This window comes from Sander vitreus, chromosome 20 (assembly GCF_031162955.1).
Source record: "Sander vitreus isolate 19-12246 chromosome 20, sanVit1, whole genome shotgun sequence".
NCBI classification, from domain to species: domain Eukaryota; kingdom Metazoa; phylum Chordata; class Actinopteri; order Perciformes; family Percidae; genus Sander; species Sander vitreus.
The window spans coordinates 6,937,222-6,960,538 of record NC_135874.1 but is presented as its reverse complement, the minus strand read 5'-3'; the positions used below and the strand labels follow the sequence as shown (position 1 = coordinate 6,960,538).

General features: G+C 40.1%; 3 protein-coding genes across 6 annotated transcripts in view; 2 read left to right on the top strand and 1 right to left on the bottom strand.

The window, feature by feature from the left end:
- Nucleotides 1-15: 15 nt before the first annotated feature.
- sav1 (salvador family WW domain containing protein 1) lies at nucleotides 16-7,697 on the top strand. 2 transcript variants are annotated; one of them, XM_078277290.1, is made up of 6 exons: nucleotides 16-391; nucleotides 1,161-1,655; nucleotides 4,158-4,425; nucleotides 4,715-4,870; nucleotides 5,940-6,010; nucleotides 7,044-7,144. In XM_078277290.1, exons 1-6 carry the CDS (start codon nucleotides 298-300, stop codon nucleotides 7,058-7,060), a joined length of 1,101 nt encoding a protein of 366 aa, XP_078133416.1. In that variant the 5' UTR covers nucleotides 16-297; the 3' UTR covers nucleotides 7,061-7,144. The 2 variants fall into 2 exon arrangements, with proteins under 2 accessions (XP_078133416.1, XP_078133415.1); XM_078277289.1 differs by lacking the exon at nucleotides 5,940-6,010 and having other exon boundaries at nucleotides 20-391; nucleotides 7,044-7,697.
- Nucleotides 7,698-8,935: 1,238 nt separating this feature from the next.
- On the bottom strand, nucleotides 8,936-20,075 carry atl1 (atlastin GTPase 1). 2 transcript variants are annotated; one of them, XM_078277292.1, is made up of 13 exons: nucleotides 19,803-20,075; nucleotides 17,611-17,861; nucleotides 16,879-17,013; nucleotides 16,136-16,240; nucleotides 15,777-15,827; nucleotides 15,489-15,545; nucleotides 14,264-14,356; nucleotides 14,022-14,160; nucleotides 13,065-13,192; nucleotides 12,806-12,862; nucleotides 12,555-12,626; nucleotides 12,047-12,478; nucleotides 8,936-10,961 (listed from the first exon to the last, which is right to left on the bottom strand). In XM_078277292.1, exons 1-13 carry the CDS (start codon nucleotides 19,834-19,836, stop codon nucleotides 10,845-10,847), a joined length of 1,671 nt encoding a protein of 556 aa, XP_078133418.1. In that variant the 5' UTR covers nucleotides 19,837-20,075; the 3' UTR covers nucleotides 8,936-10,844. The 2 variants fall into 2 exon arrangements, with proteins under 2 accessions (XP_078133418.1, XP_078133417.1); XM_078277291.1 differs by lacking the exons at nucleotides 16,136-16,240; nucleotides 16,879-17,013; nucleotides 17,611-17,861; nucleotides 19,803-20,075 and adding an exon at nucleotides 15,952-16,037.
- Nucleotides 20,076-21,211: 1,136 nt separating this feature from the next.
- map4k5 (mitogen-activated protein kinase kinase kinase kinase 5) overlaps nucleotides 21,212-23,317 on the top strand; it is a 34,442-nt gene continuing 32,336 nt past the window's right edge. For both annotated transcript variants that reach the window (XM_078276937.1, XM_078276936.1), the window contains exons 1-2: nucleotides 21,212-21,653; nucleotides 22,397-22,634. In XM_078276937.1, coding sequence (XP_078133063.1) covers nucleotides 22,527-22,634 — 108 coding nt within the window. In that variant the 5' untranslated portion in view covers nucleotides 21,212-21,653; nucleotides 22,397-22,526. The remainder of the gene's footprint in view (nucleotides 21,654-22,396; nucleotides 22,635-23,317) is intronic.

Here is a 23,317-nt window from a genome sequence, read left to right as displayed (position 1 = left end):
GACCGTAACGTTACAGTAACCATTCCCAGTAAGGACCAGCGGTGGGAGTGTAACGTTACAGTAGCTAGCTAACTATTCCCAGTAAGGACCAGAGGAGGGAGTGGAGTGCTGCTCAGTGCGGACTGGACCACAGGAGGAAAGAGTCACCCAGTAGCTCAAGTTAGCTGGCTAACTTGCTGCTAGCTAATCTAAAGCTTAAAATGTTTACTTTCCGCGCTTTGCAAACTCAACGGGATGGTTGCCGAGCCGAAGGGTTGTGCCATGACATTTGTTGTTGATGTTTCCGAGCCTTGAGTTATGCTCTCACGAAAGAAAAGTAAAAACGAAGCGTCGAAACCAGCCGAGGTACACGGGAAATATGTGAAGAAGGAAACGTCGCCGCTCCTGAGAAGTAAGCGCAACAAGTTAGCCAGCTAGCCAAAGTTAGCCGGCTAGCGATACTTAACTTTAGTGCCAATAAGTAGCAAGCTATTAATAGCCAACATGCTTAGCTAGCTATGTGAATGTGTGAAAACATATTGCCACATTGTGACTTACAAGCTTTTAAACAACTGTTTAATTGCGTTGTTGTACACCGTAAACAAATTGCTAACCTGGTAGTTAAGTGCTAGCTAGCTAAATCATCATCTAGCTATATTGTATAACGTTACTGTTAACTTGTTGAATGTCCTTTGATGTTACACTGTTACTAAAGAAACGACGCTGAAGTTAGTTTCCGATTCGGCAGTTAAGGTTAGGGGAACAACTTACATTGCTGAGCGACTGACCCTCTGTGTTTTTGCACACCTTACTGTTGTAAAAGCGTGTTAGACATTTTAGGTCAATTAACGCTGTATGAAACCCACTTTGAAATTTGAATAATAAAAGGAGATTTCAGATTTTTTTTCAATTGTATACCACATTGGACCAGGTCTAGATCAAAAACCACTATTCCTGGACTTGTCAAATCATGATTATATTATACCAGCGAGGCTAAAGATTCTTTAAAACACAGTTTTAGTCAGTCGCTCTGAAATGTAGCGGAGTAAGGAAATACTGAAGTATAGTATTACAAGTACCTTCAAACTGTACGTAAGCCTAGTAAGTACTTAGGTACAACTGCTGTGTTAATGTGTTGACTCATATTGACATTTGCACTTGCCTTGTTTACCTGGTTGCAGATCTTATGCCTTCATTCATCCGTCATGGACCCACTATTCCCAGACGCACAGAGGTCCCTCTGCCAGATATGGGGCCCTCTGCCTACCCTGTGGCACCCACCCGGGAGCCAGTGGTGTCCCGCAACAAGAGCTTTCTCCGTGCCCCTGTTCAGAGGCCTCCTCATGAGGTGGCCCGCAGAGAGAGCCACCGCATGTCAGCACCTCCATACCTGCCTCGCAGCCAGGGAGACCTGTCTCACGAGTACGGAGGCTCCTCACAGTCCTTCCTCACAGACGTGAGCCCCATGTCTGAGAATGGAGATGCTGCCCGATATTACTACCCCTCTGAACCTTATTATGACAACCAGCAGCACCAACAGCAGCATCAGCAACGCCAGCCCAGGAGGGTCCCGGACCGCTTTCCTGAGGACTATAGATACTATGATCACAATGAACACAACTTCCAAAGACTTCCACAACAGCACACTCCTCCAGCTCAAAGCAGACCTCCTTCAGGTAAACAAGGTGTTTTGATTCTCACTTTTAACAGCATTGGTTTAGATATGTCTTCTTTATAGGAAAGTAAACAAGGGGCAGTGGCAAAAAGTTGGAAGCAAAGAAAGTGTTCAAAATGTGACAAATATCAGGATCTCCATTATTGATGGTTTTGGAAAGTACATGGCAAGCAGTCATAGTCTCTTGAGGGACTAAATCGGCATGGCTTTTCTTTGCAAATTCTGAGCTATGAAAGTGTTTGAGGATGAGTGACGTCACCCCAGCAGGTCTACAACTTTTCAGATTTGTCTTTTGGGGACATTTTTGGGAAGACATTTTGGCTACCAAGAAAATGTTAGTAGCTGTACTAATGTATGATTGCTTTTTTGAAATGTCAAACCAAAAAATGGTTTTGGACCATACATAGGCCACTGTGAAAGGAATGCAAACCGTTGGTTGTCACTGGAGAGCTCAAAAGACCAATTTTATTTCAGTTTTCCCGAGGGATTACATTTTTTTTTAAATTACTGCTCGTTATTGTAAACATTAGAATGATGTAAGTGTGTAATTTCCATGAGATTAAATGTTTCGGGGGGTCGCAGGAATTTTCCAACCCACTCCAAACGACAGAGAACCTTTTATTATGTGGCTGACTTGTCAACGTCGTGTATATGGTTTAGTATTATGTCAGGCCCACCTATCGCATGTCACGGTGCCTTGTTTGCAGTGAAGTTAAACAAGCATTAGGGGCTCTGCATTTTTCACATCTCTGTTTGCAGAATATTTCTGCCAGCAAACTAGCAATTTGCAGACCGCCCCCAGTCAAATGTCTCAGCTTCAGACTGCTCGTCTCTATGAATCATCTGTGTATGTAGGTACGTCGCACATGTAAAGTTAATGCACTAAGTGGTAAGCAAAGTTTTGAAGGAGTCATCTACCTCAGCTCAATCAGCTGATGCTTCCTTTTTATCAGGAATTACAATATTTTTGTTCTGCAAAAAATATATATATATATTTTTTTTTTTACAAAAAATGGCATTAAAGGAAATAAGATGCAGTTTGAAATTATACAATATATATTTGTAGAGCTTTTTATATATTTTGTTTAGAAAATCTGGCAATTTACTAGCCTTTATTTTTAAATAGAAATGGTTAAAAACTGTATTAACACCATTTGCACCATGTAGTTTAACCATTTATTCTTTTTTTTGTTGATCACACCAAATCTTCATGAGCATTTTATTAGCTTCTCAAGTGCATTGTTGCCCCCATTTTCCTTTTACTTTCTATTACCACAAGCATTTCTTTTTAAATGTGCTCATTGCAAAAGTACCCCAGTTTCTGGAAACTGCAGGAAAAACATTTTTTTTTGCAGCAGAAGTCAGCACAAAGTTGTGGATGCAGCCTTTCTTTAAAAAAACAAATCTGGGTATTTTTTAGGAAGAAAGTTGTTAAAAAAACGTTATATGTTATGAATAATTATAAAAAAAAAAAAAATGTATTGTGAAAATGTGTTTATACTTTTTGATTTATACTTTTGTTGATTACTGACTCGATTTTTATCAGGTAACCCACTTCATTTCTTTAGTACAACTACTGCATCACCAGTTGTAAATATAGTAGTCTACTCTCGACTGTAGCCAGTGAAATTCCTGTGTTGCATTGAGCTTTAGATCTGCAGTGAGTGTGGCTCTCTGCCATTTTTCTGAGGAAAAGGGCAAAGATGATGATGATGATGAGGTGGTGGAGGAGGAGTGCATTTCTGCGGAACGCTCGCACATTCCGTCCCTTCACTCAGCAGCTGGCAAAAAGCTCCAGCTCTGTTGCTGTCACTCTCGTGCAGAATTTATCAGATTGTAGCCGCCATTTTGCTGAGATTTCCCCGTACATTCTGCTGTGTTTTCTTTTCTTTCTGGGTCTCTCCAGGCTCATTTGGTTTTGAGTCCTGATAGCTCTCACCCAGTTTAACTCATCCACACAGCTGTTGGATCAACATTCCTTGCTGGCATTATTCACCAATAAAAGTACAGGATGTGTTGAATAAAACCACTCTGCTGTCTGCTCTTAGAGAGTGTTTGGGAGTTCAGTGGTTTGTTCTCTTCCGGTGAAAGCTCCTGTGTGTATGTCTGGCCATGCAGAGATCTCTGCCTTCCTGTCCAAACGTAACAACACTCCCATTTCCTACCATTCATCAAATGATGTCAGTCAAAATAAGATGCTCCGTCACAACAATCAAAACGATCAAGCGCCCCTGTCCACAACCACTTGCTTCAAGTAGTGATTCATTGCATTCCTCCCATATCCCAATCTGTGTTATGTTGCCACATCAGAATGTCCTTTTTAAAGGCTGTACATCCTTCTCTTTCAAATGAGATTTTCCCACACATGCTGTTTTTAAGAAATTTCTCAACATAGTTTTTCTTTCCCAGTGGCGCTGTTAGCTGGCAGCTGCTCTGCTGTATGTTTGGTCAGACATCTCTCCCTCTCCCTCTAGGTTTCTAAAAATATGTTTGTTTTCCTCAGGCATAGGTCGAATACAGGCCAAGTCCCTTGGGAACCTCTCCGGTCTCGGAGAGGACCTCCCACTTCCGGGCGGCTGGACCGTTGACTGGACCATCCGTGGCAGGAAGTACTACATTGACCACAACACGAACACTACACACTGGAGCCACCCTCTGGAGAGGGAAGGGCTCCCTCCGGGCTGGGAAAAGGTGGAGTCGGCTGAGTTTGGGGTCTACTATGTGGATCACATCAACAAGAGGGCACAGTATCGACACCCCTGTGCTCCGAGGTACAGTATGTCATCGGTGTGGAAAGAGAGATATTTTGTTTTTATAAAGCCACATTTTTTTCTTCCACTTATTTATTTCTTATAATTATTCCTGGAGCAATGAACACACACACAGACACACACACACACACACACACACACACAGGTCTAGCAGTAGTAAGTTTTTATTAGTTTACATTTTTTCTTCATAACAGGTTTGACCTGGGTTATCAGCATAGTCTTTTGAGGTGTCCAAATTCACAGAGATAAAATAAGGTATAAATACTATACTATACTCTTTTTGTTCCAGTGTGCCTCGCTATGATCAGCCTCCACCATTACCGCCTCCTGTGACCTATCAGCCACGCCCTGCAGAGAGGAACCAGCCGGTGCTGGTGCCAGCTAACCCGTACCACACAGCAGAGATCCCAGACTGGCTGCAGGTGTACGCCCGTGCCCCACTCAAGTGTGTACTATTATGTATACTACTATATATATATATATATATATATATATATATATATATATATATATATATATATATAGTATACTATTACTTTTCGTCCTGTGACATGTCATTGTATTTTCTTAAACAAAGTTACTTAGTCCTACAGCATGATCATGGGGAACACTAATGTACCAGGTGTAGACATGCTCATTTTTCACTTTACATCGTTCATTGTTAGCAAACACAGGTTTGTTTCCCACCCAAATACAAAGCACATTGCATGTATTCTTAAGGCATGAAATATATGTTCAATGAATTTCCTGCTATGTAAAACATTTGCAAAACTTCTATTTTGATTGTTGAAATCAAACCTGCACATCAGCATGTGTTCTTCCTCTCCTCTTTTTTTTGAATCTTTCTGTCTTTGCCCCCAAATATTGATATGTGTTACCTCCCTCTTAAGTCAGTTCAAATGTGTATTGGGCTCGTGGCCAGTTGTCCTTTTGTGGGTAGCCTACTGCTAGACCTGTGTGTGTGTGTGTGTATGTATGTATGTGTGTGTGTGTATATATATATATATATATATATAACTTTAGCATTAGTCTATACATTCTGCATATTATACCTTTAAGTCATCCAATGACAAATATACACATACATACATATTATTTATATATATGTGTGTGTGTGTGTATGTATGTATGTATATGTGTGTGTGTGTGTGTGTGTATATATATATATATATATATATATATATATATATATATATATATATATATATATATATATATATCTCACAGTCATCACTTATGACTCATTAGAATTGTGTGGTGGTGTCTATATCTGCAGAGACCATGCCCTCTGCCTGTATTTTCTCTTTTCGTATTTTGCTGTGTGCAGGACATTTATGGATGTCGAAAAAGAGCCTTTGGGCCCATTCTCATTCCCAAACGCCGTTTTTGGTAGCCCCTTGCCGTCTTACACCGACACACAAAGCACACCTTGTAGCATCTGTATGATACAAAGTGGCGATATTTGATGACGAACAGGTTGTTATTAAATTGTTGTGTGTTTTTATGTGCTTCAGTGTTTCCCTGCTCCTCTCTCTATCCTCTGCTACAAGACCAATGTGCAGCAGAGTGCTGCTTTGTGCTGTCGGTCAGTGTCTGTTTTACCAACACACACACACTCACTCAGAATGAAGCTCTGCATTCCCTCGTTATCGACAATGCGGGGCCTTCCAGCAGGGTTGTGCGGAGGTGTGCGTGTTTATTTGTGCTTTAGAACAGTGGTTCCCAACCTTTTTTCCTTGGCGCCCCCCCCCCCCCTACTTATGTCTAAGAAAAGCTGAGCCCCCCCCCCCGGAAACCGAAGTTGAGGTAACTCTCGAGATAGAGCCTTACTTTCTTTTTTGATACAGAGGAGTTATCAGCACTTTTACGTTTCTCCGCCATGTTTCATTCATAAAATAGTGATGCCGCGGCCGCAGGAAAAACGAGGATGATAGCAGCTAGCAGCTGACCTGATGACAGCAAGGGTCAGAGGTTAAGAGGTCCCGGAGGTTTGGCCTACTAAGGAGCCTGCCTACAATTTTAAGCGAGAACAAAAATATTGAGTTTTTATACAGACTTTTGTATACATTATATATTCTAGTGTATTATCATCATTTGCAAATATTTTAAATTTTTTTTTACCTCAACATCAAACCAGATAAAGACTTGCGCACCCCCTGTGATCTTTGCCGCCCCCCTGAGGGGCCCCCGGACCCCAGGTTGGGAACCACTGCTTTAGAACATAACAATCCGAAAATAATGTTTTACTCCTCCGATTCATGGCTTTGTTCGAAGCTTCCTCTCTTCATTTACTCATTAGCTCGCTCGACCACCGCTACGCGCTCGCTCTCGCTCGCTCGGGGAGGAGGGCCCAATTTTGAATGCTGTGTGTTCACAAACAGTAAGCGATACTTCCTACATATTATACCTTTTTAATAAGAAATTGCAGTACAGAAATGCCAAACACACCGTCACATAGTTTGTCCGTCAGAAAGTTTATTTTTTAACTTTAAAATGTTGCACTCTGTTTGTACTTTATCTTGTCGGGCTATAGTTGGTAGAATATGAGGTACAAATATTACAGGCATTGTCGTCCAACACTTCACAAAGTACCTTAAATATCTTCCCCTTTACATCAGGTATGACCACATCTTAAAGTGGGAGTTGTTCCAGCTGGCAGACTTGGACACGTATCAGGGAATGCTGAAGCTGCTCTTCATGAAGGAGCTGGAACACATCGTCAAATCCTACGAGGCGTACCGGCAGGCGCTGCTGTCTGAGGTGGAGGCTCGCAAACAGCGGCAGCAGTGGTACGCCCAGCAGCCCAACAAGAACTTCATTGGGAACGTGTGATGTGTATGTGCAGCTGGAACATCTCGCTGCCACACCTCTCTGAGGTTTCCACAGTTTGGGAGCGGTCAGGGTTTCTTTTGAAATCATGATTGGCTCTTAATTGCCTCTTTACCAAACACATCTGTGCCTTCGCTTGATCCAAATATATCAGCCAGGAAGTCAAGACACGCATTGGCTGGGGCCCCCGTCCCCTCCATGTGACACTCAATTTATGAATGACCTCGTGACTGAAAAAAAAAAAAAAAAAACACTCCAATGAAGAAGAAGAACCTATAATGTGCTACATCTGGGGATGCTACTTGTGGTGCCATTTACAGCCTCTGCCCTGACAATGGAATTGCTGTATGGATTTCTGTTTTTAAGACTGAGGCGAACATTTGTTCAAAAACATGAGATTGTGCCTTTTTATTAAAATAAAATGCAGCAATTGTTATACACCAGCTACTCTGTCATTTTTGTCTGTGGGAGAAAATGACAGGCAGCTTCTTCTAATTGGTTTCTATATGAAATACTTCATAACTATTTTTTTTCCTTTTGCTGTGATACCCTCATGAACTAAAACCACACTCTTTTACATTAAACAAAAAGTGTGCATCTCTTTCTTTCTTTTTTATGACATATCCTTTATAAGACAATCCACCAAAACTTTCACAGATATTTAAGTTTTGATATGAAACACGTCTTTATTTAAAGACCTTTTGTTGGAGGAAAGCATCACATTTTGATGCAGTGGTTTGAGCATCTCTTGGCTCTTGGCATTACTGTAAGTCAGGAATATTCTCGTGTGTGTATAATGAAACAAATAAGCTACTGGAACTTTATGAAACACTTCAGAAGACGCATTAAGTTTTCCAAACAAGTACATTTCAATGTGTCCTTGTTTCATTCTTTCTGGATATTTCTTGCCTTGGTAATGCCTTATTGTTATGGACTGACACGTCTCTGCTGCGAAGAAGTGCAGATTCTTGGAGGCATAGTCTATTGATCACAAATCAATCAGCTTAAGCCATTTTAGGATACTCAGAATTATTTTGTCCTGGAAGTTTTGTCTTGTAAAGACAGGTGCTAACTTCCAATCAATTCTCTCACTAAGGTGAAAAAGACATGCTTTATGACATACTTTAAAAATGTCCAACGAAAACTATTCTCACAGTGAAATAAAGGAAAGTGTTTAACAGGACCTGTTTATGAGAGTGATTATACATTCAACATTTCTGAATGTCCTAAAAGGGTTTCTGATTAGGTAACAGTGGAATAGGTATGTAAATAACCTTCTCTTCAATGAGTCCTTTACTATGCAGGAAGGTCTTAATCACATCTTTTAAGAATGGTGTTTGTACATATCTGATTTTGTGGATTGCAAATACAGGACATGCGTAATAAAGTCTGCAGTGAAGAAAAAAAATACACTTCTGACTGTACAGTTGTTTCCTCTTGCTGTCTGTTCACTTTCACATGGAGCCTCAGACATGATTTTGAGACTTTATTATTGCAAAACAGAAACATACTGTTTGAAAACACGTTGGGTAACGCTTAAATCTCACCCGAATGTGTAGCTGTAAGTTAATTGAACTCTTGTGGGAAAGACAAACTTATCAGATACAAGTATTTCTGTCTTAAAAGATGTCTGGAGGGAATCTCTAAAGAAATAACTCGAGTCTTAGTTTTCATTCATTTGGTCCAACTTTATTAGTTATTTCCTTGTAAGTGAAATTGCAATGCGTGTGCGGAAACTTAGCAGTGTTGACTTGGAAGAGGTTGATTGATTTGACCTTTCAGTACACTGAGGCTCCCACCATATCCGGAGATGATTTAAGAGTCGATGGGGGCGGCTTCAGGAATGAATTGTTAAATCCAAGAATAATAGGTTGTGTTACATTTTCTTTTCTTAACAGATAAAATCTTCAATTACCATTTAATTTGGAGTGTAAACACAATGTAAACAAATGCTACTTTTCTGACTTATGAATGGACACTCCAACACAGCTATGAAGAAAGTGGATTTCAAAACCTCACGAATCTTAAACTGGACTTAGATGGTTCTTTGTGTGAAGGCCTCACTGATGTTGATTATATATTGTGGAAGACTCAAGAAGCCACTCTCTTGCAGTGCCTTTACATTTCCAACCCTTGAGGTCAAACCTCAGTATAAACTTGCTAAATATGCATGACCGTGTTCCTGCACTGTTGGTGACCAGAAAAAAGAAAAAACATTTCAATGCTGCAGACGTTTTACAGTGAGCGCTATGATTCTGGGCTATTCAGTGAGCTAAAAACAATAACCACAGTTATACAAATGTACAGTAACGAGCCTACGAAGCCAAAAAGTCCTGTCACTGATAAAAGCCTTTTGTTTACAAATGCAAGCTGTTTTGGAAACACAAAAAAAAAAGTCGGGGCCCTGGCTTCTTTCACCGTGCAGCAGTTTTTCACAGATGATTCAAGTTAAGTCTGTGAAGATGATACAAGAGATGTGGAATGAGGATCCTTTTTCCAAAGCAGGCCTGTCGCCCCGCCTAATAACAACTAGCTTTGATTCCTCAGTGGCCACAGAATAGCTACATTCCTCGGATTTGCTCGAACATTCAGTGAGAAACACAACAATGGTTTCACCCACCACCTCTACATCACAATGGAAACCAAACACGCTCTTTCCCCTCAATCTCAAAGACCAAACGCACATATAGAGGATCACTGCGTAATTACAAAACTGCAAGCAGACTACAAAGTGAGCGATAATGTCAGCTATGTTGTGTAAACTTTGAACTATTCTGTTTTTGTCTTTTCACCCAGTGCTGCTATTTCAAAGTACAGTACATGTCGGCACAAAGCAACTCCCTGATGCAGAAATCCACCTACAAAACAAAACAAAGTGCATACAACTAATCAAATGTGCCATTGAGTGTGTGCATTTAGCAGGAGGCAGGCTGCAGTAGATGTGAAATCATTTTTACATGTTATGGCACAATACCACTTTGTCACAACCATTAAAACTCAATGCTTTTATAAAGTATACCTGGTTTAAGAGCTTAAAGATGACAAACATTAACCACTTACCATGCTGATGGTGCTTGTAACGCTTCATTATTAAACATACAGTACATCTTTTGGCTTTCAAACATCGCAGATCATAGATATTGTTTCTTATAAACGCCACTAAACTTCAAAGAACAGAACAACCGTCACAAATGGGGATTTCACAGATTTGGCTATACTTTGAAAATCATCGTCGTGACAATTAAATGATGGGGGGGGGGGACCCGTCTGATGTGAAATCAACAGCTGACTGGAGGTTGGACATGCTGAGGTCTCCTCGAGGAGAGCCTGCAGTATCTGTACAGGTGATATTTGATCACAGACAAAAAGTGAGACAATGAAATAAACAGCATCCATCCTTTGAAAACAGGCACCCACTGAGAGGATGCTCTGACACTACAACATTATACAGTCCGTTATAAGGTTTAAAGTAGTGGATGTATTGGTGGGCAGCACCAGCCAATACCAGAATAAAAGAGTGCCTGATGGGTGAGGATGTTCCTCCTCCTCCTCCTCACCATGAAGTCCCTGCTATATTCTGTCTTAACTAATCAGTCCCTCTTCTTGTCCTGCTCCTCTGCATCCTTGTCCACCTGAGGCCCGCCGGGGAAGGCGTGGTGGTACAGGTGCCTGTGATTGGCCGCTACATTGTACAGCTTGTAGAGAGCCTGTGGAGCAGAGACGAGAAGAGGTGGTGGTTACAGGTGGAGGATTTAACTCCCCGAGATCGCTTCAAATAATGCCAGGGTCGGTATGCAGTCGAGCAAGTTTAGGAGGAATGTGGATGGGTAACGGTGACGAAAATAGCAAAGAAAGTGACACATAAAAGTTAAAAAAACATTCCAATGTGTACCATCGTATTTATGTGCATGTTGCTCTGAGGATCTAAATGATCCCTGTCTTTGTCAATATTCCCACTTTGATTGCTCCACTTACCTCATTTGTGCTTCCCTGTAAAGGCATTAAAAAAGAAAGAAAGATATAGTGTGAGATAAAGCATGTTCAATAACAATTCATTATTGCTGTAAATAGATCTGGCTTCAGCCTCTCTGCCACTGATTTAAAGGAGTTTGTTTCCCTCTAGTGGTTTAAAGTACATATCACCTAATTTACTATTAAGATGTAAGATAATAAGAAGAGTGTACAGTATTTGTCTCTGCTGTACAAAGTGTATTCTGGGTGGTTTTTCTTTTTTGATTAATTGATTTTTCAATTAGAAAATTAAAGAGTTTCAATTTAATTTATTTAATAGTTCCAGCCTCTCAAAAATGGGTAGTTTTTATATTTGTCTGTGATTGTACAATGTACTGGTTTGGGTTTAGGATTCCTGTTGGGACAAAACAAATCATTTAAAAAAAGTCAATGGGCATTCATTGAGAACGTTATCAGTTGAATAAACAATGATTAAAAATAGTCATTATTATAACTTTGCCTCACATGTTTTACTATTTAAGATAAATTCAAAAGCTTTTACAGATTGGCTCCGTTGTGTATACACTACATTATTAAACTATGTATAACATCTGCATTGCTCCATATGTGCTGAATATCTGACTGTAGTTATTTTGGCTCAGTTGAGAATTTAAAATCCAGTCCTAAAACACATTTTTCGAGCAGCCCTACTCTCTGGATTGTGTGTAAAGACTCTTGCTGTCGATTTTGCAACTTGGTGAGTATAGATTCAAATATTGATCAAGTTAGAGCGCCAGATGTATTCTTAACTTCATTAATGCTTATGTGTTTGTTGAACTACCTGGTCCCACAGTGCACCGGCCACCTGGTCGATGACGGCGCCCAGTTCTCGGTATTCCCCGGAATAGCGGATGTAGGCCCAGGTGCAGAGAGTGATCAATGCCAGACCCAGGATCATGTTACACAAGCTGGCAATGACGTCCACGCCCACAAAGCCTGTGATGCCCGCAGCCACGTACATGACAAAGATGACTACAAACAGGGTGGCCGGCGTCCGGGCTGCATGGAAAATGTTCTTGGAGTCATTGTGCTTGATGTACTGGACAAACACCTCGTCGATTTCTCCCTCCAGCTGCTGCAGGTAGCGGCGGCTGAACTCCTCGCCTCCCATCTTCTTCACGCCCCGAAAGACCTGCAGGGCCTCCTCCCTGATGAGGCTGTGTCGGGTCTGCAGCTCGCTGGGGGCCAGGAAGGGCCGGTCACCCCCGCAGACCTGGGAACACAAGGGAGAAGGATTAGGCAGCCCAGGGATAGTTTGGGATTTACTTTAAAATCCTGTTTTCACCTACCGTCTCCATTTTCTTGTTGTACAGGTCCTTTGCGGCTGCTACTGCTGCCAAATTATTCGCCTCTGCTGTGGCCTGAGAGGAAGCAGATCAAAAATATATATACTAGTGTATACAAATGAAACATGCAAATAACATAAAAGGTACTGAATACTATATACACCAACATTAATAGTAAAGTAAACTCTAACGTGTATTGAGACAAAAGTAGTAGAGGGAGTTGCAATAAAAATGAAGGCGATGGAGAAATGTACCTGCAGCATGGACTTTGGATGTGGCAGCTCCTCACCTTGGTAAATTTTGATGTATGCCTGAAATAAACAAAGGGATGACAAAAAGCATTAAAAGTAACAGAACTGGTTACATTCAGTAATATAAATATGTTGGATTTAGTCACAGTTGTGTGGGGAAACATAGTCAGAGTTTAATAGTTACTAATACTCATAGGAAAGAGCAAAAGAAAGTGCAATGTTGGCTTGTTTCATATGAACTAACATGCTTCTTTGTTCTGACCTTAAAGTACTCCAACAGGCCTCTGCAGGTGATTTCGCTGCCGTTGATCTCCTTCACGTCGATGTTACGCGGACTGAGAAGCCACGGGACCAGAACCTTCAGGTTGTTGATGAACTCGCCGTCGATCTCTAGACAGGGGAGGAGAGGCAACGGCCGGTGAACACTACAGTATGTGCTGAAATTCAGCAGTCTTTGGTCTGTTATATTCAGCTTCTGGTGGTATGTGTGGTGCTAGTCCAGGAAATAAGTTGAGTTCTGTTTCTCAAAAACTCCAGTGCACCAACTGCTCCTGCACAATTCATAAATACTGGGCACTGGCTGCAGGGTGACATATTTACACCAGTTCCACCTCTAGAATTCAGGCAGTTTAGTTTAGATTTGTAGATATATGTTTATGATTCTTTGTACTAATGGTATCTATATTTTGCAACCTGTGCTTTTGCAAGAATATAGTCATAAACCAAAACGTACTGGACACTTTTCAAATTTTGACCTGATAATAGATTTAAAGTCATGGGATTGCTAAAGGTATTACAATTGAGGTATATGCCAACTTTCATGGCAATCCTCAAGACATTTCCTTGAGACATTTCACAACAACAACAACAAATTTCAACCTCGTGGTGGCGCTAAAGGAAAAGTCAGAGGATCAATAAAGTCAGTAGAATTCATCCTCTGAGAAACATAAAGGTCTGTATAAAGTTTGACAGCAATCCATCCAAAAGTTGCCAAACAGATGGTGCCATTTTTTTTTTGCTGTGACTAAAGTTATTTCATGTTGAAATGTTTAATTATCCCGTGTGTTGCAAATGTGCTTTGCCAAAACGTGTCTCGTTTAAATGCGTCCATTTCAACCTGACTTTGACGATCACACGCGCTCAGAAAACGTTTGACAAGAAACTATTCTGTGTTCATGAAACACTGAATGAACTATGTTATGAGACGGAGGAAGTGTACCTATAATTCTTCCATCAAAGTGTGGGTTGGTGGCCACTTTGAGGCCGGGGTGAGGCATCAGGAAACAGGAGATGTTGGTGAAGCAGGAGTGGATGTGTTTACGCACGTTCTGCAACTCTTCATGCTGGTTCTCTGAGATCTAAACCACAAAAACGACCACGTGTGTCATTCGTTTGGTTTGATCAGCCTCATGTGGATCTGTCAAACGATTGTTTAAAACTACACGATGAGTCTCAACTGACCTTAAGTCTCTTCTCAAGGAACTTCATGCCTCCCTCCTGTCCGTAGGGAAACTCATATGGAAAGCTCCAGTCTCGAACGAGGAAAATCATGGACTGGGACCGAAACAAAGCAACCATGTAACTCTTGTTAATGATATATTGTACTGTACATTATGTTCAAACTGTGGTGGAAAAAGTATTCAGATCCTTCACTTTTTTAAAGATAATTTTAGCCTTTAATATACAGGAAAGAGAGAGGAGGAAGACATGCAGCTAATGGCCACAGGTCAGACTCGAACCCTGAACCGTTGCATTGAGGACTGAGCCTCTGTATATTGGCACCTTCTCTACCAGGTGAGCTACCCAGGCACCCTTCAGATCCTTTACTTAAGTAAAAGTACTAATACCACACTGTAAAAATACTCTGTTAGAAGTAAAAGTCCTGCATTGAAAATGTTAGGTAAAAGTATGTAAGTATCATCAGCAAATTTTACTTGAAGTTTTTAAAAGTAAAAGTCCTGTGGTGAGGTTAGCTCAGTTGGTAGAACGGGCGCACATATATAGAGGTTTACTTCTCGACGCAGCAGCCGCAGGTTCAACTCCGGCCTGCGGCCCTTTGCTGCACGTCATTCCCCTTCTCTCTCCCCCCTTTCATGTCTTCATCTGTCCTGTGGAATTAAAGGCCTAAAATGCCCCAAAAAATAACCTTAAAAGTACTCAATGCAGAAAAATCTTCACATTTTAGAAACTGGAAACAATCCAAACAGTTCTATCAATCAACTAAGTGTTTAATCGGCTGATCATTTCAGCTGGACTTGTAGACCGTTATATTGTTGGACAGTTTCATTTATAATTAAACATCATATTTTATAAACCATGTGTTTTGTCTTATTTGTAAAGTAACTAGTAACTAAAGCTGTCAGATGAATGTAGTGGAGTAAAAAGTACAATGTTTCTCTCTAAAATGTAGCGGAATAGAAGAAGAAAGATGGCATGGAAAGAAAAGATTTAAGTCAAGTACAAGTATCTCAAATGTGTACTTAAGTACAGTACTTGAGTAAATGTACTTAGGTACATTCCACCACTGTGTTCAAATTATTTCCTTACGTAACAAACCTCAGTCCAATATTTCAAGATGCTTAAAGCAAACACCGATAATAATTTGTAAATGTCATTTCCTGACATTTGGATGCTGTCAGCAGCACTGTTGCAAATCTATCCAGCGAGTGAAAATGATTTACAGTACCTGGAATGGTTTGAGGAAAGTCTCTTCCATAGCTAGTCTGCCGTACTCTGTGAAAAGCTGAAATAAGACAGATAAGACGAAATGAGTGCAGATGTGAAATTTTATTTTTAAGAAAGATCAACAGGAATGAATGCTTTACATTCTATGGGAGCACATTCATTCAGAATTTGGCTTCAATAGTATTTCTTTTACAAGATTTATGTTTCTGCTATTAGAAAATGCATATAGACAAATACTAATTTGCATCATGTCTGATTATGCCTTAGTGTCGACACTTGACAGTCTCACCTGTAAGTGCTGCAGGTCGTCCTCTTGTACATTCTGTGAGATGTTGTAAACCTGAAAAAGACCATTTATTTATAGCAACATTTCTTTCAAATCGAAATAAATGAGAGTATTTAATAAAAATTATTTGGTCTAACGTCTAACCAAAGGAACATAACAACCGGGAATGTTTGTATACATTTTTGTGGCAATCCATTCAATAGTTGATGAGCTATTTTAGTCCGGACCAAAGTGGTGTACAGACTGACCACCCCTAGAACACTGCCGCTAGCTCGGCTAAACATATAAACCTCTGTTCATTCATTCACATAACTATAAATAGCCTTTACTAAAGCAAAGCTGGGTCAGATGGGTGAAAGTACCTGCATGGAGCTTATCATTGTGCTCAGTGCAAACACAGTGGCTGAATCCCTCAGCGTTGACTGGCTGTCAAACGTGCCTTGTGTGTCCATTAGCAATACAGCGACCTGTGAAATGAAACAGACGAACACACTGACCTTTGCTGCAGGGTTTCTCACGCCTCTACTGCACTGTTGTAATACTGTGTGAGGGATTGGAAAAGCCTGGAAGTCCTTTAGTGGTATGATACTTATAGGCAAGAAGAATGAGTGAGGTCGTTAGACTGATTTTGAATGGAGATTTAAATGGAGAAAAGATCTTGAAAGGGCCAAATTGATCTTGATTTAAAATAAATATCAAAAGGACAATTCATTTGCATGAAACGTAAAGCTGACAACCAGTAGCACTCTTGCTTTAGCTGTGCAGACTAAAGAGGGAGACATTTGGCTGATGCAGGCGCAAAAAAATGAGCTGGATAGAAGTGTCTAAATGCAGAAATGGCTTCCTTCAAGTGTGGTTTTACTGGGCAGCTTCTAAGTGTGAATGCATGTGACTGAATATGTGATATGAATATAAAGGCAAGGAGCAGACCTGTTGTCAAGACAGATACAAATGTAGAAAAGGAAGTGTAAAAACACAGAAAAAGGTTAATAAAGATATACGTAAAGTATCTATGTCATATTTAATGACGAATGTCTCATTATACCTTGTTGCATTGTAATAATCTAGACTATCTAGAGAATGGCATACAGTCACAGGTCTTTACCTTTTTTCCATCTGGCTTGTCCACCAGGAAGACCTCACTCCAGATCTGGATCCCTGTGGTCTCCCTCTCTGAGCCCCCCCTCCAGGAGAAGCCCGTCAGAGGCTCGTCCGCTTCTCCGAGCCAACCTTCAGATGCCTGAACACAATGTGAGCAGAAGTGGTTGTTCAATGGTTTAAATATCTTATAATATTATAAAATAATATATATTAAAATACATGTATATACAAGCCCCCCTACAGTAGTACCAATAATCTGATGGGTATTCCTTTAACTACAACAAAGCAGTCTAAAACCTTCTATTACTCTTTTTAATTCCTAACCATGCTTTTATTTATTTACCTATTCATTTATTTACATCCAGTTATGTACCGCATCCTATTATTTTCTTGCCACCCTTCCAAATTTTAATGACTGAACAAATGTGACAAGTCTGAGTTTAAATGCAACTTTTAAATATCCAACAAAAAGCTAAATCTAAATCACAGACTTTTCCACCCTGACACGGGGGAATTTCTTAAGAATGAATATTATCTTTTGCATGAAAATAGTATAGCAAAATATCAGATATTGGCAGCCTCAGTGGAAAATGACTGGTGAGTTTGGTCACACCCCAATATACAAAAGTCAAACCACAGTCCTCATATTTAAAGTAGCAGAAAAATACAAAACAGCAGCAGTACTCTCCAGAATCAAAAGCTCAACTCTATCCCCTGCACAGACCCAGACACTTACGTGGTTGTACATGTAACGCAGCATGAAGTCCATGAGGAAGGACTTGCCCTTGCGGAAAGCTCCGGCCACAGAGATGGCCACCACCTCTCGGTCTCTGACCTCCTCCGCCAGCAGGATGCGGCTCAGCGCCGCCTCGTCCAGCTCGAAGGTGTGGTCGTCTTTGACCAGCAGCACCTGTACGGGCCGGGCCCGTCCATCTGGCTCCTCCTCCTCTGAGCTCCAGTCATAGACATTTTTATCACTGAGGGACCCTGGAGCACAAGACAGAGGGGAAAAAGATTCCAATAATGGAGTAGTGCTCTGGGAAATGTCCCTGAAAGATGGAAAAATGAACATTAACTTAACATTTTTAACTTTGAATATGGTTGCATGCAGACAAATGATCATGTTGATGCTACTGGTATTTTCCTACATAATTACTTGTAGTTAATAATAATAATAATAATAATAATAATAATAATAATAATAATAATATACTTTATTAATCCCACAAGGGGAAATTACAATGTTTTTCACTCTGTTGTTAATACACACATTATACACAGGCCTGAATTACACACATGTGTCAACTAAAATGTTATTAGGCCTATATGAGGAAAGTCAACTAAAATTTTGTTAGGCCTATACAGTATAAGGAAAGTCAACTAAAATGGTATTAGGTCTATATGAGGAATGTCAATTAATATATTATTATATGAATGAGCGAGCAGCCGGAACTTATTCATAGTGATGAGAAGCAAACTTAGTGGCGAGGAAACAGGAAACTTGAGTCCATTATTCCTTCCTTTTAGCACCAGATCAATAGCATCGCCTGCAAGCTTGTTAATACTAATAATGAATCATGCCATGCAATCCACCCCATCTGTTTGTGTCAAATGAGAGCATGTGCATTCAGAGCTTTTTCTGGCGCTTTCCTGGCAGTGACTCAGTGGGTTTCTAATCTCTGCTGTCCCATGAAGTGCGAGCTGCATGAACGTCCGGATGCCCAGATTGGGGGAATTTTAGCTTCCAAATCCCATTCATGTAATGCATGCTTTATACAACAAACTTGTGTCTGACCATGCACATTCCGCAATGAACAAAAGGATTTCTGAGGTTTAAAAAAGAAGAAAATCCATACACGTCACTTACTTCAATCTGTGCGGCTGTGATGTTCATTTTAAGGTTGTAATTAAGCATGCCTATACAGCTTACAAAGGCACTGGGACAGATTAAGGAATAACAATACAAATTTGGGAATGTGCTAAAAGATTAATGCAGGGTGCCAAGAATGCATGGTGAATAATTTAAGGAGGAATCAGCCACGGTTTCCTCTTCGGCCTGAAGAGGACTGTCAGTTTGACTTCACATCTCCTGCAAAGGCCTCAACCGGGCCCGGGACGAGCCTTTGCCTGGTTAACCTGATCATGTTGCTTCTGCTCCTAAAACAAACCGACGACGTCAGAAGCACTGACAGTCTGCTTTAAGTGGGTCAAACCAGATAAACTCTCTCATGACAAACAGCAGCATTTCCCCCCTTTTCCTCAACCTTGATCGAGCCATGCAGTTCCCTTTTTTTCCTCCCCTTGCAGGCCTGTATTTAAAGTTAACATGAGCCATAGAGTGATGTCAGTGACAATTAGGATGCTCGTTATCATTACAATCATGGTGGTGGAGGTGATTCTGATGATAGCATTAATGATTAGTATAAAGATAATGGTGATAATAGTGACAAGGTATTCCACTGATGCAATATTACATAATTGGATGCCAGATGCACCACAGAGCATCATAAGAGGCTCAGTGTGATAAACACAATAAAATCAGAAGGTTATTTTCAGGCCTTATTGTGGCCTGGACCACCCAAACAGAGTATTTCCTGTATGCTGTATTGAAAAAAAAAAAAAAATCACTACAGATTTAAATGGTGAAAATGTCTGTTAGCTTATGCTCTATTGGCCGATATCCATGCAGTGACAAACATAAAAAAAAATTATATTTCTCGCCATCGGTAATATTAGATATTATGAGGATCAAAATAAATACACACTGGGCACAATTTTGTCGAAAGAAAAACAAGCCCTTTATGGTGTAGTCAGAAATAAACATCTAATTGGCTGCATTGCTTACACCCTCGCCTCGACAGGAATAAGAAAAAAAATGTATGTGCGTCAAGGAACGCATGAAATATCAAATATTGTACGTACACTCACCCCAGCTGTCTCTGTCTTTACGGTGTTTCGCCATAATACTGTCTTTATATCTCTCTGTTTGTCCGTTAGAGAGCGACCCTAGTCGGCAGTCATGAGTGTCGAAGGGTTGGGAGGATGTCCTAGCTCCACCAAAACGATGCTCGTATCGCAGGAGGATGATGGAGCTTTTATTCCCAGCATGATGCAGGACTCATGCATGTAGCCAGGGGGCGCTGTTGTCTGTTGTTCCTACTCAGTGTAATGTAACAGCTTAAAGTTGCGAACAAAAAATGAATGTGGTTCAGCGGGCATTGTGTTAGAATGAGTGCAACCACTGAGAATGTGAAGTATGGCTGTTGCAATTGAGTTCCAGTCGCTTTCATTGAGTCTGCTATGAACATGTATTCACAGCTTCCATCGGTAGGTGGCGGTAATTACACAGAGAATGGTAAACGTGCTGCCTTCGCGTACTATCGAAAATATCTCCACAGAAAATACTCTACATACTGATGTAGCCTATGCCTAGCAGGTGGTGGTATAAGTATCCTTTAAAAGTCCTGAATTCAAAATGTTACTTAATTAAAAATACAGAAATATTATCAGTAAAATGTACTTAGTATCAAACGTAAAAGTACTATATAAAGTACTATTATATTATTCTGTTTTTTATCACTAACAAATAACAAATAGCCCACATGTGAGAGCAATTTAATGTTGTAGTTCGACAATGTGCAGCCAATTATATTAAATACTTTTATACTACTGGGTAGATTGGTAGTATAGTACTACATCGTGTCATATAAGCAAATGTTTTTTTAAACGTTAAAAGCAACTATTATTGTCAAATAAACGTAGTGGAGTAAAAAGTACAGCTTTACAAATAAAAGCCCTGCATTTCAAATTATAAAAGTGCAAAAGAAGTATCCACTATGCAGGCAAAATAGCCTCTGTCAAAGTTATACTATACTGCATGATTATTATTACTGTATTTTAATGTTGTCGCTGACCAAGGTGGAGCTGATTGTAGCTAAATTATTTTATATGGGTTTTCCGGTAGTTTAATTTACTGTGTAACAAAAAAACACTATATTTCATATTGTCATTCTAGGTTTTTAATATTTGCAAATCTGCAAAGTAACTAGGTAAATGAAGTGGAGTAAAAAGTTCAATAGTTCTACTATGCAGTACTATGCAGAAAATTACAAGTGCCTAAGACTTGTACTTGATTACAGTAGTGGAGTAAATGTACCTAATTAAAAACTGGGGATGTCAGAACCTTCTGCAATACCCTTGGCATGTATGTGCTGAAACAAAAAATCCCTACCAGTAGCAGTAACTGGTGCAAACAATTACATTTAATACTTGATTGTGGTTATGGCACACGACATTTTCTAGGTATTGCTTTTTTCTTTCGAGAGTTTAGCTCTTCCGAGGAGTTCATGAATGCAGCAGGATCGACTCCACAGAGATTAGCAACAGATTGTTGCTTTTTCGGCAGATTTTTTTTGGGGGGAATACATTTAAGAGTAATACTTGAAATTATTGATGTAGTTTACCGTTCATATTTTACACAGGAGTGCGAGGCTTCTCTAAAACTGTCAGCAGAGGGAAATGACATGTCAACGGTTAAACTTAATGCTGCAATTCGTGCGAGGACCGAACTCGACTGTCGTTAACGTCTGCGCTGCTGTTGCACCGAAGGAGACGGAGTGAACAGCAACAGCCAACTGAAGTTTATTACTGTTTCCTCGATAACAAAGGGGACGCTTTTCTTCTTTTTTGTGCTACTATTCGACGCCATCGTACGGTTAAAGGCCTCTAAAAGACTTAAAATGCAAGACACACTCGTCCACAGTGTTTGCATTGTTAAAGGTAGGCACAGTTGAAGTTAGAACCAGTGGCAAAGCTAAGTTAACGTTTGCTAGTTAGCATTAGCGCTAGCTGTTAGCTGACTTGCCTGGATGCTAAGCTCCCTAACTCACGTTAGACCTGGCTCTGGCTATTTGCTGGAATGACCACAATGTCCATGCTAACGTTATTCCCAAGTCATTTTAATGTGTAGGGCGAGCTATGAGTAACTTTAATGTGAGTAACGTTAGAAGTTTATAAGGAAATAGCTACATTTCTAGGTTAAGCTGTTGGTGTTGGCTGGCAGATGTCACGATATGTGACAGAATATCTTCATCTTTTCTGTTGCGATTGTCAGAATCTGATTTATTACCAAAGCAAATTTTCACTTGCAAAGTATTTGCCTTGGTGTATTTGTTGCATACAATAAACATTTAAAAAGGAACAAACAATGAGGCAAAGTACTGCTATAACGTTAGTCAAGAACATAAACGCAGAACAGATATGTAAAAGACACTTTAACAAATAATAATGTTTCAGAAAGGGATAAGAAGGAAGGCTGTACGGTTTATTGCAGGGTGTACAATGCTATTGATCAGGGGATGTGCAAAAGTTTACAGTATGTATAATTTGTGCAATGGTCAGGGGTAATAGTCCAAAATACACCCACAGATGAAATATTTGTCAACTTTGTGTTACCAGTATCCCTTTTCCATAACGTCACATTAAGATTTTCTTCCAAAACTTTTCATATGTCTCTCTATCAGGACATGGAGTACGAGGGAGGACCGTCTGAGTAACGGTGATTAACATCTATATTCAGGACCTTTGCTTCATCAAACCACCGCCACCAGATTGTATCAACTAAATGTAAAGGATCGTTTGGTTCAAGCTACCATGGATATCTTTCCTCGGCCAAGCGGTGAAATCCAGAGGAGGAACCCTCAGCATGACTTTGAGCTCATTCAGAGGGTGGGAAGTGGAACATATGGAGACGTGTACAAGGTACAGTGAAGTTCCCACATCCTGTCATTAGAGCTGGACATATCTTGGTTTACCGTCACATGACAAATCAACTTAATTGAAGACAGAGGGTTGTTTGTTTTGTAAGTCATGATAACATGTGGTCAACACATTTGGCAGAAGCTGCCTACTAAAATCCACTTATTGGCAGGAATAACCGCAGATGATACCACATTGTTTAATGAGGGTGGGAATCATATTGTACCTAACCATATAATACTGCCACATGAAACAAGCTGCTGTGTAATATATTAATTGTGAGATATAAGAGACTGATTAGTTAATTAATCGATTATTAGATCAAAAGAAAAGTAATCTATAATCGCTTGATTGATTCAGTCAAATGTCATATTGACATATATGATAAATGAAATATCTTTGGGTTTTGGACTGTTGGTGGTACAAAACAAGCAATTTGAAAATGTTGCTATGAGAAACTATGATGAGCATTTTTCTCTATTTTTTTGACAATTTATAGACTAAATTATTAGTCAGTTAATCAAGAATAAAAGTCTGCAGATTAATCAATAATAAATAATGGTTGCAGCCCTAGTGTTGTTTTACTGGTTGTGCAAGCTGCGTCACGGTTAAGTGAAACAATTTCCTGAACCCGTTTGACTGTTCAGGCTCAGTGAGATCAATGCTTGTACTGCTTGTCCATTTTA